Raw genomic sequence first — 13,391 nt, forward strand, 5'->3', positions numbered from 1 at the left:
AAGTTCGAGTGCTTTTCTTTTTAGATTTTGGTTAAGGAAAAATATAGTTACAAGCACAATTATGTACTAATTTGTGCACCAATATTATGTGATTGGTCAAAAAGTAAATTTTATTGAAAACAATATTAATTTAAATTTTAAATATGAATAAATCAATATTAGTATACAGATTAGTACACGACTATATTTATACATAACAAAACTCTTTGGGCAAAGGGACGACATTTTATGCGCAACCATATACTGTTAAATATGGTTTTCTCTTGTTCCAATAACTCTTGTCCCATTAGCTCGACATTCAAGATGTACTTGTCAAGAACATGATGCCTTGACGACAAATGACTCAATTTTTTAAATAAAAAACTTAAGTTTGAAACCCCCACTCGCTTGTATAAAATTATTTAAAAAAAGAAAGAAAGAAAGCGACATACTTCTAGGGACAGATTTAACGATGGCCGTCAACTGGAAAGGATCAACACTACTTATATTTTACAACTTTACGCTCTAATTTCTCTATTAATCACGATTACAGGGAATGTATGAGCCTAGCTAATCTAGTTGCAAATGGTTTTAATGCTTTACTCTTCAATCATTCGATTGCCTCGGCACCAGATGAACGGAAAGTTAGCTATTGGTCACCTTCTCCATTGTTATTTTTTTTCCTAATCAAGTTATATTATTTAATTGAATATTTTAATTGATATCGGCCAATTTTTATTTTTACTTTGGCATTTGTTGATTAGATGCAAGCAATGGAGTGGCCTCTCAGTGAAACCTACAACAGATCCAGTTCCGGTTCCACACAAAACTTGTCGTTATTTCCTAGGTTCTCTCAGATCGACATGTCGTGATAATTGATATTACAATAAGCTTCAATTTTGACGCCGTACCAAGATACACATTATGTTACAAGTTATAGGATTCTGCTCCCAATCAACTGTAGTAAATCCCGACGATGGCAAGTAATGGCCATCCTCAGGAGATGCAATTAAAAATACAAAATAATAATAATAATAATAATAATAATAATAATAATACATATGAATGCGAAAAATCATTTAGAAGCATCAATATCAAGGATTATGCCACGTCCAAGGAGGGATCTTCTCGTCCTTCCACTTCAGTTACAGACTGCACTGGCTCTGCAACTGGAGGTATGCAATCCACCTTGTAACGAAGTACCTATATTCCACAATTAAAAAAAGATATGCATCAGATACCTCCAGCTCAAATTGACACAACCTTTTGGAATGAAAGTACCAGAAGGCAATAGAAAAAAGAAAGGACCCTGTAGGTACTGGCGAAGCAAAATCAAGACAACAAATTAAAACTCGCCATTCGCCCCAAATTGAGAAACAACTTCATTCATTTATTTATTTCTTTAAACGGATGAAGAAAAAGGTTCAAAGTCTTGTAGAGGTAGAAATGTGTCAACTGCCAGTGAAGATTATAATGGTCCAAAATATTGCGCGCAACCTCCACAGAAAACTCGGCCATGCAATGCATGATATTAACTCTAGTGGGTTGACCAAAAACATTTAATGAAATCAGTAACACAGGTCCACATACCTTCTTAAAAAAGGTTGAATACGAATTGTCCCAAATCAACTTATAGTTTCCCACCATACATGCACAGAAGTTTCCCTGTAAGAATATGCACGAAATTTGAGAGAATTCACAATTAGTATATACTAAGCCACATTCAAAGCAGCATTCGCAGCGACATAATAGAGAAATATTTGGTTTACACACAAATCTTACACAAAAGTTTACACTGACAAGGTTTAATGTGATCCTTCATATTGTAAAACTCTTTATTGTAGAGTAGATATCACGTACTACATTATGTCATGTCAACATGTGAACTTCTTTATGTAAGATTTTTGTGTAGACCTAACACTTTTCACATAGTAAACTCACTTGGTCTGACTCATAACGCCGGGAAGGTAATATCAGCTGTGGGACATCCACGAATGGCCCATTATAAACATAAGGAAAAAAATCACGGTCAGAAGGAAAAAGGAGAAAAAAAATACCACTATAGGAGTTGCAGTGTAGCAGGAAAAAGAGGATTGCAAGGGAGAAAAACAATGTTCAACTTACAGTTTTTTCCCCAGAAAAATTTGTAAACTCCACAGTAAATCCAATATCCTGAAAACAACACAAAGCTCAACAGTGATGGAGAATGATCTGTTAACTACTATGTCAGGCATTGCCATAAAGAGAGCATACAATTTCAATAATATTAAAAATTAACAGATGGATAACAGTGTTACATTTTAAGATATCAAATTCAATCGCCTATCAATGATTATGAGTGATTCAAGACACATGGCATGCAACGTTAGTATAAATGACAATCTATTAAAGAATTTCTAATGGAACTATGGAAGGACCAATTTGATTGATCTTAAAACAACAGCCAACAAGGTATAAAGTTTAAATAAAAAGCACAGAGTAATGTAACTTTAAGCCAAACCACAGGGTCTAATTTTGTCTTTAACCCTAAAAAAATAGAAAAAGGAATAATACGTGGAGCATGAACCGAGTGCCATCCCCTCTGATTGCATCAATTTGAAGCATCAAGAGTGAGTACAAAGGAAACAATACTAAGTTCAAATCGTGAATCACATTGTACAAAAGAAAGAAAACGACCCAGTCATGTAAGGACTGGATTTAACATTTAGGAAAAGTACCATGTTCATCTTGCCTTGCACCAATGAGAAATCCCAAGCAATGTATGAGTTTATCGAGTCCACTGTCAAAGAAACCTACAAAGGTAATGCAATTATAAAATACCATGATAGACATTAAACAATAAATGGATAATTGCAATAATGTTAGAGAGTCAAAACTATCGTCTTCAAATGTACCTAACTGGACTAACCAAACTTTAAAAACTGAGAAGGAGAAGAAAAGCTGTATGGTTTAAAAGTTACAGTCCAGTACATAAATAGGTAGCTATTTACAAGATAGCTTTCAGGACTATTCTGTTCCTTTTTTTTCAAACTGAGTTTCAGGAACCATGACATCTAAACAAAGATACACTTTCAAGTTGCAACTAAAATGCTTTAGTAACTATCAAACAAGGTCATCCTTAAAGGCATATACCATCTAATAGAATACAGCTAATACAGCTCATCTACATATACAATATATTTAGATTTTATGTCTTAGCACAAAGAACAAATCTACCCAGTTACATGATTTAATTTGGGTATTTTTGAAAACTTATCTCCTACTAGAAATATGTCATGGAACTTATAAAGTTTGGATATTTTTACATTTGTTAAAAGCTACATAGATAATTTTGTGTGTTTTTACAAGAATGCAAAAGGATTGCTTATAAAATTCTCGAAGGATTTTTACATTCCTTCAAATGCCCTCTTGCTACTTTCCAACCACATGCACATCAAGCACGAGGGCAAAACTTTTTAGGCCACAAGACTTCTACTGCTACCTAACTTCGCATTGGCAAGGATAGCATCTCAATCCCAGGATGAGGCGCAACACATCATTTCCAAACAGAGAGAAGACCAACAACCAAAAGGCATGAGATAGCACCATTACATACATACATACATACATACATACATACATAATTATTTTGGACAAGGTAAAGTCTATAATAGTTTATTCCAAAGGCTCAGTTCACATAATATTTAACGTGCATCACTCAAATGGATGCCTTAGGTCCAGATAAAATACACAGGAAAGTACATTAATGGTTATGAAATATATGACCTTCAATGATGAGCAATAAATCTTCCGAGCATATGTAAAAGACAAACCTCATAAGTTTTCCCAGCCAGAACACTTATCTCTTTGTATTCGTCACTTTTCCTGCACAGAACAAAACAAGACTTTGAAATGAAGGTACCGAGACAAATATTAGCTAAAAGTTCAGAGAATTTACCTTGCATCTAATGCACCAGCAACCTCTGCTGATATAAAGAACGGTGAATTTGCAAAAACCCCACTGATAAAAAAAAAAAAAAAAACAGACATGCTATTATAAATAAACAGCTAGAACAAAGCAACAACAGTCAAAGAAACACTTGTGGTGCCATACAAAATTGTCTCGAGCTCATTTAACTTTGCAAAATTGTCATAGGCAGGTGAATTCACATTAAACATGATAGACAAGTAAGCTCCTACACATACTAAGGTTGCCCGTAGATAAAAAGCAAGACTTGTGCAACCAGGGAAAAAAAGAACACATTTAAACCAAGAGTAGAGTACAGCCCAACCATATACTCTAAGGGCTCATTTGGGCACTTGAAGTATCTCAGAATTTAGTGAATAGTAGTAAGATGGTTTGAGTTAAGATGTTTTATTGGGTTTTGGGGAATGAGAGAAAAAAATTTGAATAAAGATATTATAAAGTTAAAAGAAGAAATGAATATAATTTTTGAATACTTTTTTTTGTTTTTGTTTTGAAGTTTGTAAAAGTTGTATTGAATTTTTTTTTTTTTGAAGTTTGTAAAAATTGTATTGGTTTTTGTGTTTGGCTAATGATTAGGTAGTGATTACATTAAAAAAGTTGAAAATTTGAAATTGAAATGTGTTTTGTGTTTGAGTGATGCTTGGAAATGATATTATGAAAAGTTTTGAGAATTATGTCTCATCTCTATGTCCAAACATCTCCTAAGTTTACATCTCGACATTGACTTATCCTGCGCCTAAATGTTTTTTCACCAACTAAATGGTCCAGCAAGTTTTTCCCCCCATTAATCTTGCATGCCACTTTTCTTTTTCTACATCTGCATTCTTTTGAATAAGTTGCAAGATCCCTAAGGCCAGAGCTGATCAGAACAAGTAATTTTATTTTCACTTCCCCTCCATGAAAATAAAATACCCAAGTGCTAACCCTCCATTATATGTTGCTATGGAGCCTTATGCATAAAAACAGCTCCAAAAAGATATTGAATATAATTTCAGCCAAGAAGCCACACAGGGCAATCGCTGGTCTAAAGAACCCATTCCATCCATAAACCAAAATTCCAATTTTCCCTCAGTAACACAAGCAAATTAGAGTTGCCAATTAAAAAAGAAACACAACAGAATTAGAGTCCTAGCCAGTAATTAAGTCCCCTCCTTCCCTCCTCTCTATTAGTGGCATATAAGACATCCACAAAACCAAGGGCCTCTACTGTAAAGAGCTCCATTAATTATGTAATCTAGATACCTAGTTAGTACATTCTCTTTCTCTCCCTCCCTCGGTAGAGCCCAAGATATGAGTGTTGGAGGTGGTATTTGGGCTAACTGAGGCAGGGGACAATCTTATAATGGGTTGTGGCTTTGAAGAAAGAGAAGCGAATGAGTAGGATAAGGGATGAGTCCAGTGATGGGACGGAATTCATTCCCATTACTCCGCTTTCCTCCCTTGAAGACTCACTAAAATACAAGCTAGACTCTTCACCGTCACTTGGGACACTCCTGACCACTAAAGCTAATTCTCTCCTCCTCTCTCTCTCTCACTCTCTCTAAGGCTGCTTCCCCACACCTTTTCAGAGAAGAGCTGGAGTTCCATTGCCTAAATCAGAGAAAAGAATAGGCTGGAAAAGAGAGGGCTGGAAACATCAACTTGGAGAATGCAGAAAATGAAGACTTTACACACATTGTTCGCACTTTATGTGAAGGCCTTGAAAAGGAACTAATGGCATTGTTTGCTTCCATTGAAGGTTGCCATTATCCAGAGCTGATGCTGAAATAAGCCAGTAAAGGAAGCAAAGAGCTAATTGATTGACTTGTAACATTAATTACAACTCAAAAAAAGGAAGCTCTAGTCATGGTAGAGTCTAGTGGAGGGGTGTTTTCTGTCAGTTTTGATCTCAATACCCTTTCTCTTGGATTTCTTTCATTTATATAGAAATTACATTTACATAGGATGTTCACGTATGTCAACTATTTACAGCAGTCGGTCAACTATTTACAGCATTCAGCAACTAATTCTACCTAATTTACAACCACAAAACTAATCCCATAATTCTCTCTGCAATTCTCTCGTAACAACAACCACAAAACTAATCCCATAATTCTCTCATAACACCCCCCTCAAATTGATGCTTGTTGATCTACCAGCATCAATTTGTCAACCAAGAATTGATGTCGGTGCCGAGAAAGTGCTTTCGTAAATATGTCTGTAGTTTGACGTTCGGTGGAGATGTGATGAAGAGTAATCACATGTTTGTCAAATGATTCACGAATGGAATGACAATCTACTTCAATATGTTTCGTACGTTCATGAAATACAGGATTGGCAGCAATTTGAATAGCAATACTATCAGCATGAAGAGTGAAATGCAGTTGAGGAAAACCAAGTTCTCCTAATAATCCACGAAGCCAAGTGATCTCCGAGCATGCTGAAGACATAGCACGACATTTTGACTCAGTAGAGGATTTGGAAACTCTTTATTGCTTCTTACTCTTCCAAGAAATAAATGCATTGCCTAAGAACATGCACCAGCCAATAACAGAGCGACGAGTATCCGCACAGCCGGCCCAAACAGCATCACTATACCCAACTAATTGTAAGGGAGAGTCTTTAGGAAAGAACAACCCGCGTGTAGAGGTGCCCTTCAGATAGCGGATAATACAGCGGACAACAGCTAAATGAAGATGTCGTGGGGCCTGCATAAATTGACTAACTTGCTGCATAGCAAAAGAAATGTCAGGATGAGTAATCGTCAAGTAGTTCAAACTCCCAACAAGCTGTCGATATAAGGATGGATCTGATAAGAGCTCGCCTTCCTCTTGACGAAACTTAAGATTGACTTCCAGGGGAGTAAGAACAGAGTTACCCGATTGGAGACCAGCTAGTGAAACCACTTCCTGTGTATCTTTGTGCTGGTGAGACAATGTACCAGTCGGAGTAAGCTGCACCTCAAGACCAAGAAAGTACTGTAGAGGACCAAGATCTTTCATGTGAAAAGAGGCATGGAGATGCTGCTGTAATTGCTCATTTAACTCATTATCAGAGCCAGTAATCACAATGTCGTCAACATATACCAGAAGTAATACAATTCCTACAGATGTCTTGCACAGAAAGAGAGAGGAATCAAATTGACTCTCAGTAAAATGAAAGGCAAGCAGGGTAGAATGAAATTTATCAAACCATGCACGTGGAGCCTGTTTCAGTCCATCCAAGGATCGGCGTAGTCGACAAACCTTTGAGGAAGGTTTAGCAAACATGCCAGGAGGTGGAGACAGAGATTTCTTCCTTCATGTCCCCATGCAGAAAAGCATTCTTCACATCCATCTACCGAAGAGACCATCCCTGCAAAGCAGCAAGTGCCAAAATAGTTCTCACAGTAGTCATTTTGGCGACAGGTGCAAAGGTCTCCTCATAATCAATACCATACTCTTGTCGATTCCCAAAAACCATGAGACAGGCCTTATATCTGTCTAGTGACCCATCAGACTGAAACTTGACTGAGTACACCCAATTACAACCAATAGGTTTGACACCAGATGGACAAGTCACAAGATTCCAAGTGTGATTTTCTTGAAGAGCTTGGATTTCTTCTTGCATGGCCTGTTGCCAACATGCTAGGGTAGCTGCCTGGGTATATGAGTAAGGAATAGAAATAGTGTCAAGAGTGGCAGTAAGCGAAGTATGAGGAAAACCATACCTATCTGGTGCATGTGTATCCCGAGTGGAGCGCTGGGATATAGGAGCCGCAAAATCAGATGACGGATCAGTATCTAGAAGGGGCATTGAAGCAGGAGAAGGACGTCGATGGTATACCAAACCTGGTTTAAATTGCTTAATAGAAGAAGACACATCATCAAAAATAGGAAGAAGAGTGATAATAGGATCAGAAATAACCTGAGACTGAAAGAAATATTGATTATCAAAGAAAATCACATTTCGTGAGATTCGGAATTTGTTTGCATGAGCATCATAACAAACAAATCCTTTCTGAGTAGGATTATATCCCATAAAGGCACACGTGACAGACTATGCAACAAGTTTGTGATGCTCAACATGTGGCAGATGAACAAAACAAACACAACCAAAAGTATGAATGGATTGATACTCGGGAGATATGCCAAATAAGCGAAAATAGGGTGAATCAAAATCTAGAGTGGTTGTAGGCAAACGATTGATTAAATAGACAGCAATAGATAGAGCTTCTACACAGAACTTAGAAGCTACAGAAGAATCAATCAACAAAGTACGGACAACATATAAAAGATGACGATTTTTATGCTCAGCGACTCCATTTTGTTTAGGAGTATAAGGACAAGAACGTTGGAAAATGATCCCCTTTTTCTTAAGAAAAGTTTGAAAAGAATAAGAAATGTACTCCCTTCTTGAGTCGGAGCGTAAATTTTTGATACACATATTGAACTGTCTCAACAAGCACAACTTAGAACGGAGAAAATATATCCAGGTGAATCAACTATAATCATCGATAAACGTTACAAAATAACGATACTGACTAAGAGAAATAACGGGACTCATACCCCAAACGTCAGTATGCACAATCTCAAAACAGTGAGAAGCACGACTACCATGTGCAGGAATAAAGTTTTACTTTTACCAAGACAACAAGTGGTACAATCAAAAGATACTGGAGAAGAAGAATATGAGTCTTTATTGCCCAAAAAACTATGTCTCAGAAGATGAGTTAATACAATAGAATTAGGATGACCTAATTTCTTATGTGAGATTTCATGAGTATTGGCAGTAGCCGTATAAGCAATAGAAATATCAGTAGGAATAGAAAACTGCAAGGGAAATAAACGTCCTACTCTAGGCCCCTTTGCGATCACCGTCCCCGACATCTAATCCTGTACAAGACAACCACCACGAGAAAAGCGAGCATCATAATTATTATCTACCAATTGTCCAACAAAAATTAAATTGGTAGATAATCTAGGAGAGACAAAAACATCTCAAAATGAAGAGCCCAAATTACCAACAATAGTAATAGGAAGAGTACTGCCATCAGCAATCTGGATATTTTGCATGCCTCTATACTTACGAACACCATGGAGAGTCGTCATATTACCAGTCATATGATTAGAAGCGCTTGAATCAACAATCCAAGAAGTTGAGTTAGTGCTCGTACCTTGCATGCCTAAGGCCGTAAAAGCAGACACAATCATCTGTTGAACCATTGCTGGTGTGAGAACGATGAATCAGAAGGCACAGAAGAAGAAGCAGAGGACTGAACATCAGCCTGAAAGGCTTGGAATTGATAGTTCTGAGGCCGTATTCGACAGTCTTTGATGATATGACCCTCTTTCTTGAAGTAATTACAAACTTTCTTAGGACAATTGCGAGCAATATGACCAAATTCCTTGCAATTGAAACATTGCAACTTGTTCCTCCCTTGCCCTTGTGCTACATAGGCTACATTCACAATCTCGAAAAAGATCTTCTCAGAAGTCACTCATCTGAGTGGATAGTCGTTGTTCTTCATGCAACAAATCTCCCAAACAAATATCCAAAGAAGGAATTTGATCTCGGTTCAATAAACCAGCTTGAGAAGGCTCAAATTCGGGTCAAAGTTTCATTAAAAACTGATCCCGTTGACTCTTAGCATGAACTGCTTGAAGAGCCGCGAGGGCCGCAGTAGGAACCTTTGCATGAGCAATGGCAGAATACTTGCTCTAAAGATTAATAAAACCAGAATAAAATTATGTGATAGGTCAATTGCCTTAACTATAATTACTAATTTCCAACTCTAATTGGAAATTCCGAACACTATGATCTTGGTGGTAAATACGGTGAAGATAATCGCACATAGCCTGAGCCGTAGTAAAACACCGAAGATTAGTAACAAGATGGGGCTTAATCGTTCCCAACAGCCAAGAGATCACCTTAGCATCCTTGACCTCCCATTGGGCAAATTCCTTATCATCAGTGGGAACTCGAACAAAACTATCAATATGATTTCATAATTCTTTTCCTTTCAAAAACATCTTAAACTGAAATTCCCATGTTGGAAAATTTTTATCAGTAAATCATACAATAGTATTTTCAATAGACATAATGAGAGTCTATTAAAAGAAATCAGCCCAAGCAATCAAAAAAATAACAATAATAGAAAGGCCTTAAAATTATAAAATAATAAAAGCAAGCCTAAATAAAAAAAAAAAAATGCCAAGCCAAAGCAATAAAAAATAATAATAATAATAATAATAGAAAGGCCTTAAAATTATAAAATAATAATAACAGTAAGCCTAAATAAAAAATTTCCAATCACGAGTGAAATAGAAACCCAAAGCCACGGCAAAAAGAAAAGAAGCCCACGGAAAGAAAAACCCATCCACCAAGTCCAGAATTGATGATTCACACTTCCACCACCCACAGATAAAGCCGACAGTTGTAAACAAATTATCCACCAAGAGGATAACTCAGGGCACTTAGAGAAGCACTCAGTTGCAAACTGCAAAGAATGCCGACAGCTGCAAGCAGATGACCCACGACAAAGAAACAGCTCACAACAACCAAGAGCACCGAGAGAATCACACAGATACCACCAGAAAATGCCGACATAGAGGTATGTGCAGCCATCCAAAGAAATTTACCAAAAAAAAAAAAAAATTAGCCCACAACAAGAACAGAGTTGCGCTATTCTGGAAAATTTTCAATAGCCACCAAAATTCCCACCGAGACCCACTAAGAGCAAGAAAGAACTTGCTGAATCAGTCTGAAAAAAAATCTTCCCAAAAAAAAAAAAAAAAAAAAAAAAAATCGCACCCTGACTAAGACCAAAGCGACGGAACTCAGAGGGGCTTTGATACCATGTCAGTTTTGATCTCAATACCCTTTCTCTTGGATTTCTTTCATTTCTATAGAAATTACATTTACATAGGATGCTCACGTATGTCAACTATTTACAGCAGTTGGTCAACTTTTTACATCATTCGGCAACTAATTCTACCTAATTTACAACCACAAAACTAATCCCATAATTCTCGCCGTAATTCTCACGTAACAACAACCACAAAACTAATCCCACAATTCTCTCCGTAATTCTCTTGTAACATTTTCGAGTCTCCATGAAGCCAAAGTTACGCCCATGGAACATTAGCGGTTAAGGGTTAATGAGGTGGATTAACATCTTAGGGGGTGGAAGGTCTTGTCTTCAAGAGACTAGGTTGGAGTTTTTTTTTTAATAAGATAAAACCTATTACCCATATAATTTCTGAAGCATATATTTTGCTATCATAGAGCCACCTCAGCATTTTCCTAATTAATTTAATGTTTTTACAATCTTTATTGGTTCCATAATTTTATTATTTTCTTAATTACAACACCAACATTTCCACTTTACTGATTGTAATCATTCACTTACCCATCTCTTACTCTCGCTTACAATTTGCATGACCATTTGTTGCATATAAGGACACAAAAATGAGTATTTTTTTCCTTTTTTCTTTTCCTATAATATAATGAATTCAGGGTCTTTCTCCCACACATAGCGTGGGCAGCTCAAATGTGTGGGCAGCTCAAATCGACCCCCAGATGGGGGAGCCACCCCAGTTTACCAATTTTTCAAAGTGATGTGTTCTTATAGTAATGAAGTGAAATATGTTGAGATGAGGAGTTTTGTATTTTTGGAAAGAAGTTGGGGAAAAGCTTTAACTGTAGACCAAAAATTACTCAACTGTAGACCCAAAAATTGTTGTGAAAAACGATGACAATGAATTGAAAAATAATACCAAACGAGAAAAACAAACATGCAATCACACACGACACAAATGTACGTAGTTTGGCAAATTGCCTACGTCCACGAGAGTTGCAGAGGATTTTATTATTGAGGAATATCATACTACAAGATGGATCTCAACACTGTACGTCCACAGTATTCACTCGTACAGCCATATGATGCAAAACATCATATATATAGTTACACGGCGAAAAACCCTAAAAAATGCATGTTCGCTCAAGCGGCGTATCAAGTGCGCGTCGAGCGAACTTCTCTTCCGCATCCTGCTTGAGCTCACTATCGCGCTGACATCGAGCGTCCAACTCTGCCTGACTTCGCTCGAGCGGCCAATGTCTCCGCTCAAGCGAAAGCTTCCTGCTCGAGCTCACTGTCGAGCTAACATCGAGCATTCGACTCTGCCTAAATTCGCTCGAGCGGCCAATGCCTCCGCTCGAGCGGTGTGGACCAGACTCCACAGTACTCAACAATTCTCCCACTTGGAGACTGGTACACTAGCTGTATCGCCGTCTTCTTCAAACATGATATCCTCCACCTCTACAACTCACTGGCCCTGTCTTCATGTTAGAAGACCAACTGAAATTGCGCACAACTTCAATTTCTCAAGCGTAATACCCTTTGTCAACATATCAGCAGGGTTCTTGCTTCCACAAATCTTCTCAAGTAACAACTGTCTGTCATCTAACAATGACCGTATGAAGTGATACCTGATCTGAATGTGCTTGGTCCTGAAATGGAATGCTGGATTCTTGGCAAGGAATATGGCACTCTGACTATTACTATAGAGAGTGCCTTTCTGATTCTTCTTACCCAATTCCTCTAAGAAGCCCTGTAGCCATACCATCTCCTTTGCAGCCTCCGACACTACAATATACCCAGCTTCTGTAGTGGACAAAGAAACTGTTTTCTGTTGATTAGAACCCCATGACACTGCAGTACCACCAAGTGTATAAACAAAGCTCGTGGTACTGTTTTTGCTATCAATATCTCCAGCTAAATCAGCATCAACGAAGCCCTGCACCTCCAAGTTCTCTCCAGAGAAATATAAACAGGTTTCTAAGGAACCCTTTAGGTACCTCAAAATCCACTTCACTGCTTCTCAATGTTGCTTTCTTAGATTACTCATGTATCTCCTCACAACTCCCACTGTATGGGCAATATCCGGTCTTGTGCAAACCATAGCATACATAAGTGAACCAATAGCTGAGGTATAAAGAACCTTACTCATGTAATCTTGTTCCTCCTCTGACTCTGGTGACTGATTCTTGCTGAATCTGAAGTGACTTCCCAAGGGTGTGCCAACTGGTTTGGCCTTGTCCATATTGAACCTGCTAAGTACCTTTATCACATACTCAACCTGTGAGAGTCTCAACGTACCTCTGACTCTATCTCTGACAATTCTCATGCCAACGATTTGCTTTGCAGCTCCCAAATCCTTCATTGCAAAGTGCTCTGACATCTGCTTCTTTAGATTATTGATCTCATCAATACTAGCCCCTGCAATCAGCATGTCATCCACATACAAAAAAATAATGTAAGAATTGTCAAAATGCCTTACATAGCAACAGTGATCTGCCTGACATCTAATGTACTCCGCACTGTGCATGAAGTTGTCAAATTTCTTGTACCACTGTCTAGAAGCTTGCTTCAGGCCATACAAGCTCTTCTTTAGTCTGCAAACTGAACCTTCCTTTCCCTGTACCA

At 37.7% G+C, this 13,391-nt stretch overlaps 1 protein-coding gene across 1 annotated transcript in view; it reads right to left on the reverse strand.

Moving 5' to 3' along the window:
- Window positions 1–796: 796 nt before the first annotated feature.
- Window positions 797–13,391, reverse strand: part of LOC122275867 — a 44,325-nt gene continuing 31,730 nt past the window's right edge. The window contains exons 9-15 of the mRNA XM_043085172.1: window positions 3,917–3,979; window positions 3,792–3,843; window positions 2,697–2,771; window positions 2,104–2,151; window positions 1,921–1,956; window positions 1,570–1,644; window positions 797–1,182 (exon numbers count right to left, since the gene is read on the reverse strand). Of these exons, the coding sequence (XP_042941106.1) occupies window positions 1,081–1,182; window positions 1,570–1,644; window positions 1,921–1,956; window positions 2,104–2,151; window positions 2,697–2,771; window positions 3,792–3,843; window positions 3,917–3,979 (451 nt within the window). The 3' untranslated portion in view covers window positions 797–1,080. The remainder of the gene's footprint in view (window positions 1,183–1,569; window positions 1,645–1,920; window positions 1,957–2,103; window positions 2,152–2,696; window positions 2,772–3,791; window positions 3,844–3,916; window positions 3,980–13,391) is intronic.

Source organism: Carya illinoinensis, chromosome 9 (genome assembly GCF_018687715.1).
Source record: "Carya illinoinensis cultivar Pawnee chromosome 9, C.illinoinensisPawnee_v1, whole genome shotgun sequence".
Classification (NCBI taxonomy): domain Eukaryota; kingdom Viridiplantae; phylum Streptophyta; class Magnoliopsida; order Fagales; family Juglandaceae; genus Carya; species Carya illinoinensis.